Genomic DNA, 16,512 nt, shown 5'->3' on the forward strand with positions numbered 1-16,512 from the left:
TTTAAAGTTAAATATTGTACAATCACCACCGCCATCATATAATATAATATGGACAATTCATATTAAAACAATTAAATAAATGTATTAATAAAACTACACGTATAGCAATTATATTCTATTTCTATTCATTCTATTTCCGTATTATTCAAATTCGCATTACAATTTTGCTTAATGAATTGGAATTTAAATGCGTTCTCTATTCAATTCAGAATGCCACTGTCACGGTGATAGCGTCCCGTTGCCATAGAAACGACCTGCAGCTGCACTTGTGTGTGTATTAGCTAAGCAGCTAACGAACGTAGGTGTTTTAATTAATAAGGCGCTCTAACAACGAACTGGCTAAATGACTAAATGAACCGAGAATTTTTAACACTGTTTTTCGTTCCCCTGGGTGAATGTGTTTAAAATATGTTTTGCGCTAGTCTGAGTTACCAATATGAAGGCGACTGCTACAGGTTATTAGCTGATATATAACCGTCGTTGTGCTGCAGTGGTTATGAATCATCTTTTGTTCTTCTCGAAGAAGACAGATTAAAGCAACCTTCACATTTCAATCTTTGAATCATTTAGAAGCATGTTCAGGAACGATTATCAGGTACTGTGAGCACTGAACGCGGAACTGTAATTCTGTGCTGTATTCAGCAATACTTTTCATTGTGTGTGTGTGTGTGTGTGTGTGTGTAGGGTGGTCTCACTGTTGACATCTTCAGTGCACATGGAAAAGATCCTGTGGCAAAATGGAAACTATATGGCAGGAAACCTTCAATAACTAAAGTATGTATGTTTCAGTAATGACAGATTTTGCCATAGTAAAAAAGGGGAAATTGAATTTTTAACTGGTCATAGAAACTATATACATATATTTCAATATAAATTTCAGCATCATCATATTTTGCTGTGCTTCATAATAGTTTTACTCTAAATTTAGCTTAAAAGCCTATGATAAGCCATTTAATGAAGGCCTCCCATTTTGCAACTTACCTCATATAGTAATGGGGGCACGTTGTCACAAAGACAGCATGAGTTCAATGAACTGTATCTTTCTTTCCTGGGGAATAATGGCGAAAATATTTTATTGCTTTTTTACTCTCTAAGGCATGTCCCTGTAAAGAAATTGGCCTTCAAAAAAAGAAAAGAAAAACCTTGGAATAATAACAAAAAAACCTCAGAAAAACAGTATTCATTGGAGTAAAAAAGGGACATACATTCATAGAGACACAGCTTGCATTGCAGAATCTGCCCTGTAAACAATCTTTTGAATTGGAATGATGGGTCTCCTGAATTGGATGATGGTTATTATTTTACATTCTCATCTAACTGAAACATACCAAAAGTAGCAGCAAAAAGAAGAACTAAACCAATACCATACCTCTAGAGAATCCAGCACAATCGCTTACTTTAACACAACAGTATCAGTCCATGCATTGCTTTAATGGTATATATTCTGAGATATTGTGGGTACATACTAACAAATAATACCTAGGAGGATTCTTTGAAATATCTGTCTTATTATTGATGTTATCTTCTCTTTTTTTAACAGGTGTTTGATAAAGAAGTGAAGGGCTTTGTATACAGTCTCGAAGGCAGCAGTCAAACACACAAGATGCAGTTACCTAAGGATAGCAAGATGGCACGTAAGTGCTGTTAAAATCTGAATAAATCAGAGTCAGTGCACTTATACTTCACATTTTACATTTATAGCTAACGAATGGCTAGCTTTAGGGCTTAGATTAATTTTAAAGATTACTTTAGTATTCTATTATAGTAAAGCGGTTTTTTATGTCTACAAAGCCAGATTAATCAGAGTTAAACTGTATTCAAACATTCATAAAAAAACAAACCTCGCTTAAATAATATTGTTTGACCTTGGTTGAAAGTCTGAAAATTAAGCACCTTCTGTCACTGACACTTTTTTTTTTGTTGTTGAACATTTTAGCCTAGATCTGTTTCTTCACTTAAGCATCTTTGCAACATTGCTTTCTCTTTGCCACGAAAAGATCAGTTTAATAATGCCAAGTGTTACAGTATTGTCATATAGGATTGATTATCTTGTTGAATCACCAATTATATATGTCTCTTTGTGCGTATATCTATCATATCTTAAAATCTCATGTTTCTTGTTCCTATAGTTGGTCTGATTCAGAAGTTTCTGATTCTACAGGTCAACGTTCCTTTGGGAAAAGACTTTTCCACTGAGTTTCTGTAAGTGCAAGTGTTGCTTTTTAAAAATTCATTTAAAATTTAGTGTCATAGTTAACAGATTTATCCAACATCTATCTTCAAGCTACTGAAAACAACTTTGTTGTTGCACTGATATAATTTATAATTGAAATTCAGAGAAAGTGTAGAGGGTTTATTACTATGGAGAGTGAATTAATTCACACTTTCACGCATACAGATACCACTCCTACGCATCTTGTTCAAACACATGAGAAAATGATTAAAGATCTTTCCATCTGCTTTACAGAGCAAGCTATTTAGTTAACTTTTCAACGCTGTCTTCTAGAGTGACTGATGAAGAGCACCTAAAGAGGAGACTCTACTTGTCGACCGTTCATAAAGAGCTCTCAGCAACCCCGTTACATGCGAGAATACCTCTAGCGTCCCTCATTCGCAATACTGTAAGTCCTGAACAACATTATGCACTGCTGCATTCTTCACGACTGTCTGCAAATGAGTAGCTAGATCACAGACCACAAAAATGACCTGATAAATGTTCTGGAGCTAGTATGATAAGGTACTACTGTCTGTGTGCAGTGGTGTAATCTGTGTGTCGATCTGGACTCCCTCACCACCGAGATATTCAGAGGGAAGCGCTTCCTGTCTCTGGATGGCATCATCATCTCCGCCTGCTGTAAGCTCCGCCGCATCTTCACGATGAAGAATGAACCAGCAGACTGCATGGATGGAGGTTAGGGAAAAATGCATTCTGCACTTTACTTGATGTATACCATTTTGTAGCCTGCTTTTTAAAGGGGTCCTATTACGCCTTTTTACATTTTCAACATTTTTAGCGTGAAGTGTTGCTGTTTGAGCATGAAAAAGGTCCACTCCAAAGGGAGCTATTCTTAATATAAGTAAGCACTGAAAACACTTCAATTGTAGCCTTGAGTTTTCTTCCAGAAACGTACATGTCACAATATTCCTCATTTAAATAATTCCCGCCCAAGGTATTCACAGAAAAGTGCTGAGGCTCAGTTTGAGTTGCGTTAGTAGTGTGTTGAAACTCACAGTTATGGTAAGGGGCGTGACATTTCCAAAACACACTCGAAGCAGTTGACCAATCACAACAGACTGGTCCAGCTGACCAATCAGAGCACATTACGCTTTCGGAAGGAGGGGCTTCATAGAGACATGAAATCAAGCATAGCGTCAGTTCTGGTAAGTCACGTCAGTCAAGCTCGGATCAGCTGACTCCCAGCTGATTCATGTCTACTTATAGAAATATGACGCCTATCCCAACATCCCTATATATTGTGCAGCTTTATCGCATTGCTCAGGAGCTAATCAGACTCATTTATCTTTATTTGTGAGTTACATTAAATTATTGTCATTAAGAACATAAATGATATAATACATTTATGTTGGTTCTGTTCTATTTATCCTAAGGGGGTTATCGCCTCACTCTTATCCATGCTAGGCTGCATGGATGGACGGAGAGTTGTTGCCCAAAAACAGAACCATATACCTCCGATCCAAGTCCTATGCTAATTGTCAGTCATCTTTGACAATAGTGGTCCTGACAGACCTAAAAAGAGTGTTACTGACAGACTGGGAAGAGAGGTGCTGCAATAATGTAAAATATATGAAAAATAATGTTGATTTTTTGAAAAATCAAACATGAAAACCTATTCTAGTAGACCCTAAATAAAATCAAGACACTGAAAAAGGGCATAATAGGTCCCCTTTAAAATATATTGTGCAAGTGGCACTTTCCATGCATAGGATATACATTGGTGTCCCATTACTTTAATTAGAGCATCAGAGACACAAAATCTAATGTTAAATGTAATTTTTAGCTGTGTCCCACATTTTGATTGCAAACCTGATACCTGTTTAAAAAAAATCCATAAAATTGTGCCTCCAGAAACTGAAATAAAATCAGTTTCTGCAGCATGGCAAAAAAAAATAAATAAAAAAAATCTCATTCCATTTTCTCAAAGATTGTATTATTGACTGCATTTGTCAAGCGCAGCCATTCAAATCTGTAGTTATAGTGAGGAAAAATATCATATTTGTGACATTAATAAAAAAAAGTATGACAAACATTTTTCTTGAATTCATGAGAAATACGTTTAGCATTAAAAAAAGGCAAACTAATCCCAAACTAGTTAGTCACTAGTGAATAATGGCTTCATGTAGGCTATAAATAAATAAATACATATATATACACACATTTTTTGTTATATTCATATTTAATATTAATTATACAATCAATGTTAATAACGTTAAAATATTCAATCATATTTAGTTTTCACACCAAAACAAAAACTGCAAACATCACAGAAAATACAAAACCTTAAATAATATATTGTTTGACCTTGGTTGAAAGTCTGAAAGTTAAGCACCTCTTTTCACTGACCCATAAACAATTCATGGAAAGTGCCAAATGCTCAGCCTTAATTTTTGGCATTTTCGCCTAGATCTGTTTCTTTACTTAAAGGTGGTAAAGAGGATGTTTTGTTTTATACATTTTTGCAATATTACTTGAAACTGTCTTTACTAAGTGATAAAAGACTATTTATTAGGTGCACTGAAAGGAATATTATTAATATACATCTGTGCACGAGGTAGGGCCTTAAAAACATCAGCCAATCGTCATCGCGTAAACGATTGGCCCTCTGGCTTGTCAATCACTGCCATTGCGAGAGACGTGCGCGGATTGGCCCTCTGGCTTGTCAATTACTGCCATGACGTTCCTTATGAGAGACACGCGGCTGCGCACTCTAGTAACTTTCCACACTCTACAGGCGCTGCATGCAATGTTTTTGTCGGGAGACAGGAGTAACAACTGCAGATTATGAGTTACCTGCGGTGAGTCCGACATAATGAATCCACTAAGTGTGTGTGCAGCTTAATGATTGTAAGGCCGATTATGAATGTAAATTGATACTTATGACTGATCGCGCTCAAACGCATCCACTCAGAGCCAGTTGCGTTTAGTCTGCGATTACAGTCGGTGTTCAAATTCCATGTGAAAGTATATAAATCTGCTTCAGGAGCAGGAAACTATCGCTGTATGTTGAGCATAGTCAGAATGTTTTAGCTAGTCGTAAAATGTGTGCCCGGCTTAATAACACAGCGAATGCCGGTGGTAAACACTTGTATTCCGATACTCGTGCACGAGTTTTGGGAGGCGTTCACTTGAAATGAGCTGTGAAGGAGGGGGATTGTTCTTCCGCATTCGCTCATTTCAAAAACTCAATCGACGAAAACATCCCCTGTACCACCTTTAAGCAGCATCTTTGCAACATTGCTTTCTCATTGCCTAAAAACATTCTACTTTTTGCATTATACTCAAGGTTTAGAAATAAGAAATGGTCCAAAAGAAGAGATTCCCAGAAACTGCCAGTTTCCTACTGAAGTTCAGCATGTTATCCAGCTGGTGAATATAAAGACGCTGGGACAGACTGATTTAAAGGGTGGACCTGCAAATTCAGATACTGGTCAGTTCCACACGCAAATGCTTCATCGTTCAATGCAGTTCCTTTCTTTGCTTAGTTTCTATGCATTTCTTTTTTTGAGTGTTTAACTCAACTGAGTCATAAAGTTTTGTGCTTTTCTCCTGTTCTTTGTTAAACAGAAGGTCAGTCCCCTCTGCAGAACTCTCCTGCTATTTGCTGTCTGTTAGTTTGCTGACAAGAGACACCTCTTGCCAAGAGAGCTCTAATCATCTCTCTTTAGTCACATACCTGTCCAGTCTGCCAGCCCAGTGAGACCTTCATAGCTGTTCTTACGGTTTTTATTTATCCAGACATCTGTTAGCCTCACATCACAGTGCCAGACTGCTGTCACCTCACCCTTAGATTCTAGAAAAAGACTCAAATAATGCCTTAGCAAGACATTAATATAACAAAAGGTCAGTTTCTCACAAGAGGTGTTGTACTGTAATGAGATCATATAAAATGTTTCTACATATGCACATCTTGCATTAAAAGACCACAGTCTCTCGTTCTACATTAATCATTTTTCCCTGTTTCATCACCTAGCAACAACATATCAAAACACTGTGGGCCTTGTGTATGAAACCGTGTAGTCGTAGCTTACAGCTTTGGATCCTGAGCTGGCTGTTATGCTGAAATGACAAATGGCAGTATTTTGTGTTTTGTTGCCAGGTTGCCATGACCTTAACACTGCTTTTTTTTTTTTTGCAGCATTGCACTAAATAACAATTGAAAATATGCCAATTCCAAACCAACAGATGGCAAGGGCCTCACAATTACAAGGATTACGAATATGAAAGCAAACGTATTGTCATAGAAAATGTTGTGATATTGTTAGTCTAAATACAAACAATATTACATTTATTTACAAACTATTTTAATACATCGTCACTTTGCTTGAATAGCAGATGTTAGAATACTTAATCTGGGTTGAAACAATCCACTTTTGAATAGAAATTTTGCTTGATTTATTAAAAGTTGTGCAAGAACTTTACATAAACAAGAACCATAGACATGTCTTTTATTTTATTATGGTTTTTTGGTTGATTTCTAGAAAACATATAAGGGGTAAAGCCTGACATATGGGGTAATAGTCAGAAAAATCTCACTTTTGGAAATGGAAAAGTTTATTGAACCTTTAGACAAAATATTATATTTACATCAGGCTTTTATGGCCCACATAATATGATAAAGTGAGAATATGGAGCACATACTCCAGGAGGACAAAAAACAAACAAAAAACACCTCAATTTTATATGCAATTTAATATTCACTTTGGTGCAGTTATTGATATTTATATGGCCAAAATGTCAAATGAAATTCTGTAAGTAAATATAAATCAATTAGATTTATAACAGTATAGAAGACTACTTAACATAAAATGCATATTAATATCAGTTGTCATTCTGTATCTCTCAATAATATGTCTTAGTAAGATGACAACAATTGCTTAGATTTATGATCATAGCTGTGTAGTTTTTATTTTGGGAGCAAAACATGTAATGCAATGCAATACAATGATGCAATTTAGAGGCCTTAGAAATTTGCCTTGGCTATAGGGTTAAGTATATCAGCTAGGATTTGGTAAATGTTTTGTGCATGTCTCTTTACTAGAAGAGACAGGTGGCATCAAGGCATCCATCACAAGGGGTCCTACACCCCGGGACTCCTCCCATATTGCTTTTGGGTCAAAAGTTATCGGACCTCCTCCGCTCACCGCCAGGAAGAGCAGCACATCTGCAAACAGGAAAGAAGAAAGATCTAAGTCTGAATTGAACCTCAACATACCATCAGGCAAATACACATTTTTTTATTTTCTTGACACTTAATGTCTTGTATCTAGTGCGGTGAATGAAAATTTTAGTTCAAAGATTAGATTTTAGTACTGATACATGAGCTGATGTAGTCTGGGGAAAGCAATCATTTTTGTATCATGTTTCCAAATATAGGCCGAGCTGAAAATGTACAGCCACGGCCACCACTTGAAAGGCCTTCTGTTGAGAGAATGGGCTCAAGGAGACCACAGCGAATCCAGAATGCAAGGAGAGAAAAATCAAACACAGGTGATTTTATTAAAGTATATTATATACCACCATTCAAATGTTTGGGGTTGTTGTGATTTTTTATTTTTTTTTAAATGTGTTTGAAAGAAGTCTCTTATGCTCACCAAGGCTGCATTTATTTGATCAAATATAAAGTAAAAACTGTAATATTGTGAAATTTGATTACAATTTAAAGATATTTTAAAATACAATTTATTTCTGAGATGGCAAAGCTGAATTTTCAGCATCATTACTCCAGTTTTCAGTGTCATATGATCCTTCAGATATAATTTTTAATTCTTAAGAAACACTTCTTGTTATTATCAATCTTGAAAACATGATACATTTTTTCAGGATTCCTTTGATGATTAGAAAGTTTAAAACAACAGCATTTATTTGATATAGAATTTTTTGTAACATTATAAATGTTTTTAATGTCACATTAATGTGTCCTTGCTGAATAAAAGTATGAATTTCTTTACAAAAATCATACTGACCCCAAACTTTTGAACAGTATTGTTATATGTAATTGTAATATGTTATGTCACTCAGCTTAAGTATGTTGATATTGTATATACATTAAATACATTTTTGGGGACTTAAATTTAGATTTAGTCATTTAGCAGACACTTTTCTCCAAAGCAACTTAAAAATGAGAATAGTAGAAGAAAACAAATTGACATGAGTACAACAGTATGTAAGTGCCATGTCAAGTCACAGTATCAGTAAAGTGCTCGTAGCAAGGTTTTTTTTTTTTTTTTTAAATACAAATAGATGGAGAAAGAATAGAAATCGAAAAAAGAAAAGTAAAATATAAATAAAAAGTAAGTGCTAATATTACTGGATCAAGTGTTGATGAAAAAGATATGTCTTTAGCAGTTTTTTGAACATGGCAAAAGACTCAGCTGCTCGGATAGAGCGTGGTAGGTCATTCCACCAGCCAGGAACAGACCAGGAGAAGGTCCTTTAGAGTGATTTTGTGCCCCTTTGGGATGGCACCACAAGGCGCCATTCACTTGCAGAACGCAAGCTTCTGGAGGGCTCATAAGTCTGAAGTAGTGAGTTAAGGTATAGCGGTGCACAGCCAGTGGTTGCCAGTGGTTGTTCTGTTCTGTAGACTTTAAAAATGTTGTTTAAAAGAGCACTTTCAGTACTGATATTTTGCATTTGGCAATCAAAATCAGCACTTGTTTTTTAGAAATGTTAATCAGACAGATGATTTTGCCCCTAGAGATTCATGCCAAGAGTTCTCTTGAAATTAATTCCTTGTTGACTTTTGAAGTCTGCTGCTACTACAAAGTCATTGGATTTTATTTTAGTCTCATATGTACTCCCTTAGATAAAGAAGGTGGCAAAATTAGCCTGAACCCAGAGGGACCTGAGCTTCAAGGAAAAATTGCATTATCCTCACTTCAAACTCTGGGCCCTGACTTAACAGTCGAAGATAAATTAACCGATCCAGTTCTACAAGGTGAGTAATTATGTTCCTTACATGTTATAGTGGGGATGCTTAATCTGAAGTAACTCATAACATAAAATGATACCTCAATTGTGTGGTTTGTTTAGGAGAGGTGCTCTGCTTTTTAAATTATTAATTTAATTGTTTAAGTGATCAGTTATTCTCTATATCAGTAAGCGCTGTTTCTGAACTCCCTGAAATGCCGCGATTGTTTTCTTGCGGAAATGACATATTCCTCATTTAAATAATTTCTGATCAAGGCACACTCAAAAAAAGGGGGGTGAGGCCTGGTTGAGTTAGTTAGTAGTGTGTTGAAACTCACAGTTATCGTAAGGGCCGTGACATTTCCAGAACACGTTCAAAGTTGTTGACCAATCAAAACACAATGGTCCAGCCGACCAATCAGAGAACACTGTGCTTTTTCGGAAGGAGGTGCTTCATAGAGACAGGAACTAAACAGAGTGTTACTGACAGACTGGGAAGAGAGGTGCTGCAACAATGTAAAATATGAGAAAAATAATGTGTTTTTTGAAAAATTATGATTTTCATGATCAAATCATGATCAATGATTTTCACCTGATGGGTGATAAAATGGGTGAAAGAAAATCCCATAGACTAGGAGCCTGTAAACATCCACATAGCAATTAACCACCCAGAAAACCATAGCAACCAATTAGCAACACCCTAACAACCATCCAGAAAACCCTAGATACCACATTGCGATGCCCTGGCAACCACCCATAACACCCTAATATTGTGACTGCGATTTTTGCACAGGAAGGCATCGTTAACATTTTCTTAAAGCTAGGGTAGGCAATTTCGGAGAGGCTAGCATAGCAAGCTAGCTTTGAAAGCATGAGATCCCACCCTCCCTTCAGAGCGCTCTCCAAAGCCACGCCTCCTCCAAAACACAGGAGACCACTTCTATTGTTAATTGCTATCAGGACATGAAGAGAAAGTTTCAAACAGTATAACAAAAAGTGTTAATGAAAAACCATAGCTTTAATGTACAGATAATTGTAGTTTTACAATAATACAGTTTTAATTATAGAATAGTTTGTGACCAATTTTGATCAATCTAAATGTAAATAAAACATGTATACAACTACAAAATGTTTCTGAATCTAGATTTGTACGCACATCCTAATCTCTCACAACAGAGTTCAGCTCTTGTCTTGGAGTACCAAAGTCCTGTCAAACTAAACATACCAAATGAGCGATTCTGGAAGCCGTCTTGATGCCAACACTGAGAACACGAGCAGTTGTTCCACGTTAACAATCCTTTCCTGCGGAGTAGGTCTAACTCGAACTTCCCTTTAGCAAAGGAAAGAGAGTTCATTAGTGGTAATGGGACATTAAGTACACTGTGTAGGTCAGAAAGAAGTCTCTGGGGTTCAGGCAAGCTTGCACCGTGGGCAATTAGAAAAGGTGATTACAATATAAGCCTGTTCAAAAACGTGCCAGGAATCGAAATATGCAAAACCCCTCGGAATGGCAAGAGCGAAGGCAACTCAACTCTTGAGAGGTGCTCTGTGAGCGTGCATGCTTTAATTAGATGAAATGATACTCTGTGAAGAGCTTAATAGAGCCTTTACATCACTTTATTTGACATGGCCATTATGTAGCCGTTTTCGTATTTCATCTTAATATGTAATGAGTTGTTTAGCTGACAATGTCTTTATGATCCATGCATGTGAGCAAAACAAACAGAACAAAACACAGGCCACTCAAAACAACCCATTGGAGAGGAAATGACAAATGAGATCTCTGTATCTCAGTTGTTTCTCTTAGACAGCAATGAAAATAAATGGAGACAAAAATGGAAATGGCTGAAGGATCCAGCTTTAGTTGAGAAAAAGACTTAGCGGTAAGTAATAAGTCTCTGCTAGACCTTCGAAAGTGTCTTAAAGGGTTAGTTCACCCCAAAAGGAAAATTCTGTCATTAATTACTTACCCTCATGTCATTCCACACCCGTAAGACCTTTGTTCATCTTCGGAACACAAATGGCTTAGTGAGGCCTGCATTGCCAGCAAGATAATTAACACTTTCAGATGCCCAGAAAGCTATTGAAGATGTATTTAAAACAGTTCATGTGATTACAGTGGTTCAACCTTAAATGTTATGAAGCGACGAGAATACTTTTTGTGCGCCAAAAATACAAAATAACAACTTTATTCAACAATAACTAGTGTTGGGCGATTACAAAACACTGCTTCTTGAAGCTTCGAAGCTTTACAAATTTTTTGTTTCGAATCGGTGGTTCGGAGCGAGTATCAAACTGCCAAAGTCATGTGATTTTTAGTAAACGAGGCTTCGTTGCATCATAAGCGTTTTTAAATTTCAATGGTTCACCACTGGGGGCCAACTTTGGCAGTTTGATACGCACTCCGAACCACTGATTCGACACAAAAGATTTGTAAAGCTTCAAAGCTTCATGAAGCAGTGTTTTGAAATCACCCATCACTAGATATTGATGAATAAAGTCGATATTTTGGGTTTTTTTTTGGTGCACAAGACGTATTCTCGTCTTGTCGAAATGTCCATTCAGTATAAACTCGATAGTTCAGTCTACAATACGAGGACGCCCAATGCTAAAGTAAACGGTAAACAGCTATGTAAACAGGTCGCGTGCTGTTTATCCAATCAATGACACTGCAAATATGCAAATGCAAACGTTAACCCAGGGTTTAAGAATGTGCAGTGTGAAGCATCAGGTTATGAATACCCAAGATTAATTGTTACAAAAGAGAAACCACTGAGCAATAAAAACATTTATTTGCTGTGATATTATGATATTGCATTCATCTAATTGTCCACACAACATTATGAGAAATGTAGTCATCAGTATGACCTTTGCATTTGTGTTGGATGATGATAGTCATCAGACGGGGTAATTTCAAGCGTAAAACAATTTGTTCAGCTTTCCAATGCCCTTTCTTTGTCCTTGTCTCTAGGTAGAAGAAAGTACAGCTCAGGTTCACAGTTCACAACTTCACAGCGGTTTAGTCAGACTTTTTGCTGCTGTGCATTTTGCTGAAGTAGATCAAAGCTCTGTACACTCACTCGGCAAATTCATCACTTGGTCTCTGCGGTGTCTTTTGCTCCCTGCTCTCTGGGTGTCTTCTCTTTAGTATGAGGGCATGCAGACCCCACAGGCGCACATTGCCCCGTCTGAATTATGATCTTACTGTACCATTGCTCCCTATCTACTAATGATGCTGTTTTTTGTCAGTGGGAAAGCCAGAAAGTACCCCCCCCCACCCCCACTCTTCCCTATTCCTGAACACACACACACACTGGCAAGTTAATGCTATTTTCTCTTTATTCTCTTAGGACTGCACATGTAAATTCCTGCCATCCACATCTTTAAAATATTGTTTTAATGCATCTCCCCCATTTATGTATATTTTAAGGCATAATAAAAGCATAATGCTGCAGTTATCGAATTCAGCACAAATGAAAGAGGTTGGACGTATCCTATAAATTCCTACTCGCTTGCAGTTGGCAAGCGTAGTAGAATTCATCTCAATCTTCAAGGTTTCTGGTTCTGCACTTATTTGCATATGCTCATTAAAATGAACGCAGATGAGGAACATGAGTGCCGGTATAAAAAATGAAAGATGAAACATTATGTTTAGTAATTAGATCTCCATTATTGATCTTTATAGAGACAGTAAGTCAGTGGGAAGAAAGAGGAACAAGTAGTAATTGTTTTTTCAATGTTATTACCATCAGGCCATGTTTTCAATTGGCCTTTTTTATAGAAAGAGTGCACTTAAATAATAAACAAGCAAAATCTCTCTCCTCAAATGATTTTCTGTTTCCTCTCTACTTTTATTGCAATAGAAAGTGGGAAAAAAAGCCCTAGATATTATATAAACACTCCTTTTCAAAAGTTTGGGGTCAGTAAGATTTTTTAAAAATATCCTTCAGCAGCCATTAATCCTTCAGAAATCATTCTAATATGCTGATTTAATACAATTCTTATCAGAATTTTCTTATCTTCACAACAATATTCATCTGAAGCAAATGAAACGAGTAAGTGAGGGGAGGCGGATTTGTGTGTCAACTCGCTGTTGGAGAGATGAGAGAGTGAAAAAGCGCAGCTGAAATCATGTATCTTTTCTGCAGAAAATGAGTATTGGAAGCGTTTCAGATATTTCGATATTGATATGTATCAAAAAATCGATATTCTTTTACAACACTACACTGCACTTTATTTCAGATGCCTTTTTAAAAGGCTACAATTTAAAAATTTAGCAAGCTGTAAAGAACAGCATTTGATGTTATTATGACTTTTCTGTCACTTCTAATCAATTTAATGTGTCCTTGCTGAGTAAAACTTTTGAAAGGTAGTGTATGCAGTTGTTCAAAAAGTATTGGGACAATTTTGGATGCTTAAGTCACACAAATATATGAATTTCAGTGCATTATCCTTGGTTTGACATCCGTGTCAAACAATATATATATATATATATATATATATTGTTTTATCAACCTAACAAACGTCTTTGTAAAGTTTTCACTTGAACAGACATTCATACATTTGTACATGTGGCCTAAGACCTGTAAATCGGTCAAATAAAGCCAGACAGAATGTCAGAACAAGACAAAATACCAATATATACAAAGTACAGCACGTTTAAAATTGCAGCAAATGGTGATGTTACCTGTAAATCTTCCTGTCATATTTCTGCAGACAGTGCTTCTAGTGCGGATACATCTGGGTCAGCCTTCAAGCCTCCATGTGCTGCTTCACCTCCAGAGCGTGTGCTGACTACAGATGATGCTGACCTTTGTGACACAGAAACCGAGCTCTCTCTCTGCGATGAGGAAAACGAAGAAGAAGTCTTCACTTTCTCCTCATGCCCTCACTCAGCCAGACGAAATCAGGCTAGCAGCAACCCAGTTGAGGATTTGACCTTTGGCCTTAAAGGTCACAAGCTGGTAACAGAAGGAGAGCGCAAAGATGCACGTCTGGAGGATGATTTTGTCTGTAGTGAAAGTGAAGAGGTATGGACACATAGGCAACATACACAATTTAAAATGCAGAGACAATACATTTACGGCTTTGAAATTAATAGGACTCGAGACTTGCTTCTGACATTCAATTAAAAGGTTTCATGACATTCAGAAATTAGCTAAAGTAATTTGAGCATTTACTGTATCGGTTTATCAAGTGGCTAGCAGAGCTGCAAAACAGATAATTAGAGCTAAATTATGTACAAAATAAGTATAAAATAAAGTAAGCTCTTGGTCTTGTCCTACTTTAGAATATTCTGCATATGAAATCACTAAGAAAAAATAAATAGTTTCTGTCGGATTTGGTCAGATGGTATTACTATTTCATGAGGAATATAAGTTGAGATTTTTGGCAGTCATTTAATTTATTATTAGATAGATAGATAGACAGAGACAGACAGACAGACCAGCGTTACGGGCAATTGGCAGAAAAACACCTTGGACATATAGCCAGTCCCAATTATACATTTTAATTCAATACAATTCAATAAATTAAATTAAATTAAATTAAAATTATTGTTACTCACCCTCATGTTGTTCCAAACCTGCAATTTATGGAACATAAAAGAAGATATTTGAAAATGTCCTTACAAATTAAAATACTTTTTAAGTGTGTGTATAAGATCATTTTAATTTTGTCAATCCTGTACACTTTTTCTGAGACACCCAAAGAAATAATAAATTCTTCCTTTAATGCTACAGATGCATGTAGTGTGTAGACATATGCAACCACAACATCAGAAACAATTCCCCAACTCCTTAACACATGTTGCCTGCATTGTTTTCTTTCCAAGATAATCTCAAGGACGTAAAACCTAGTGGAGTCATCTGTTAATGATACACACACAACTTGATTGTTCCCCCCAGGGTCCCTGCCACTCAGTTAAGTCCATGAAGAAAACCATCAGTTTTCTTCAGTTCAGTTCATTTCTGACAAGATGCTCCTGGGTTCTGCGTCTATCGAGAGGAACATCATTCATTTATTTACAGTCTGTTTCGTCTCCTCTTGGGAAATCAGTCTCATCTTTGGCATACATATGTTCTGCTGCACTTTATTATAGATTTTTGATTGATACTGCTGACAGATTTATTTGTTGTTTATTTCCCCTTCTGTCCCCACCCTTGATACATTTCCTTATCGTCTGTTTTTTTTTTTTTGTTTTTTTTTGGATGTTTCTTTGTTTTTCATCTGCAAAAAGCAGATGTCTGCATTTGTCTTCTTGTTACTAATGGGAGTTGAAAAAACAAATAATGACTTGTTTGAATATTCTGAACATTATGTTTATGTTATACCTCTAAAACTTGCACCTGTGTGATATTAAATCATTTCCACTGGAAGCAGAGGTGATTATATTCGCCTAATGACTTCCATTAATGCCACAGAGTTGTCATAAGATGATAGATGAAGCGGTAACATATTGAAATTCATCTGCAACAGAGCTTAATAACCACTAAACACCATGAGAACATTCACTTTCTTAGATAACCTGCCCAGCTTAAATAAATTCATTGCAAATAGATATAGGGCCGCACCAGACTGATGTGTGTTTACTGAATGTCAGCACTTCTCACAGCGTGAGGAGATTACACTTTTTTTTATTTTTAATCCAAAAAAAAAAAATTTAAATTGCTGAAATATTAAAACCGGTCCCTCCAGGGGATAGGAAGATGGAAAGAAAGAAGACAAAAACTCTGGTTGATCTGATGGCTCGGCTGGCCGTGCCCTTTTAGTGAGGTTGTCATCATTAGTGTGAAGCTTGCTGTTTAAGACCATTAGTGTAGATCAAAGCCTCACTAGTTTAAAGACCTTATCTGTTCCAAAACAGAGCAGAGACAGACAACTTTCTGGGCACAGTGTCGCCCTGATTAATTACAGGTAACTCTGATGTTACTCCGCCCGCGCCAGACTGTCTCGCGTTGTGGCTATTAATGCGTTTCATCTGTGACAGCGTTGGCGTTCGTGGCTCTGAGATCCTTGCAAGAGATTTCATCATTCTCTTTATGACTCCATCACAAGTTTGTTGTTAAATTTAATATTTGTAGTTTTAGAGAGAAATTTGATTTATTAATGCCTTTCCTTCCTTGTGTTAATATCCCAGGCTGAAATAAGATAACCGAGCGGAGTTGCGTTATTAATCTCAATGTCATAATTAGTGATGCTTGCTAAGGGAATTTATTTTAATTTTAAATTAAGCCTTAAGTATCAAAATTCAGTGCATAACTTTATGCTACATATATGATTAATACCTCAAATTGGGTGGTTTGTTGAGGACAGGTTTGCTATTACATGATTTTTACCTGGTGGATGATAAAACCAGCAGAAAA

The 16,512-nt window shown here is 36.5% G+C and overlaps 1 protein-coding gene across 4 annotated transcripts in view; it reads left to right on the plus strand.

Annotated features, from left to right (window-relative positions):
• Window positions 1-232: 232 nt before the first annotated feature.
• cfap20dc (CFAP20 domain containing) overlaps window positions 233-16,512 on the plus strand; it is a 28,256-nt gene continuing 11,976 nt past the window's right edge. Inside the window, exons 1-12 of one of the 4 annotated variants that reach the window (XM_048198907.1) lie at window positions 233-595; window positions 685-774; window positions 1,541-1,634; window positions 2,130-2,202; window positions 2,507-2,621; window positions 2,758-2,911; window positions 5,523-5,666; window positions 5,804-5,806; window positions 7,278-7,457; window positions 7,613-7,726; window positions 9,045-9,176; window positions 13,865-14,178. In XM_048198907.1, coding sequence (XP_048054864.1) covers window positions 575-595; window positions 685-774; window positions 1,541-1,634; window positions 2,130-2,202; window positions 2,507-2,621; window positions 2,758-2,911; window positions 5,523-5,666; window positions 5,804-5,806; window positions 7,278-7,457; window positions 7,613-7,726; window positions 9,045-9,176; window positions 13,865-14,178 — 1,434 coding nt within the window. In that variant the 5' untranslated portion in view covers window positions 233-574. The remainder of the gene's footprint in view (window positions 596-684; window positions 775-1,540; window positions 1,635-2,129; window positions 2,203-2,506; window positions 2,622-2,757; window positions 2,912-5,522; window positions 5,667-5,803; window positions 5,807-7,277; window positions 7,458-7,612; window positions 7,727-9,044; window positions 9,177-13,864; window positions 14,179-16,512) is intronic. The other 3 variants (XM_048198904.1, XM_048198905.1, XM_048198908.1) reach the window with 3 other exon arrangements.

Source organism: Megalobrama amblycephala, linkage group LG8 (assembly GCF_018812025.1).
Source record: "Megalobrama amblycephala isolate DHTTF-2021 linkage group LG8, ASM1881202v1, whole genome shotgun sequence".
NCBI lineage: Eukaryota > Metazoa > Chordata > Actinopteri > Cypriniformes > Xenocyprididae > Megalobrama > Megalobrama amblycephala.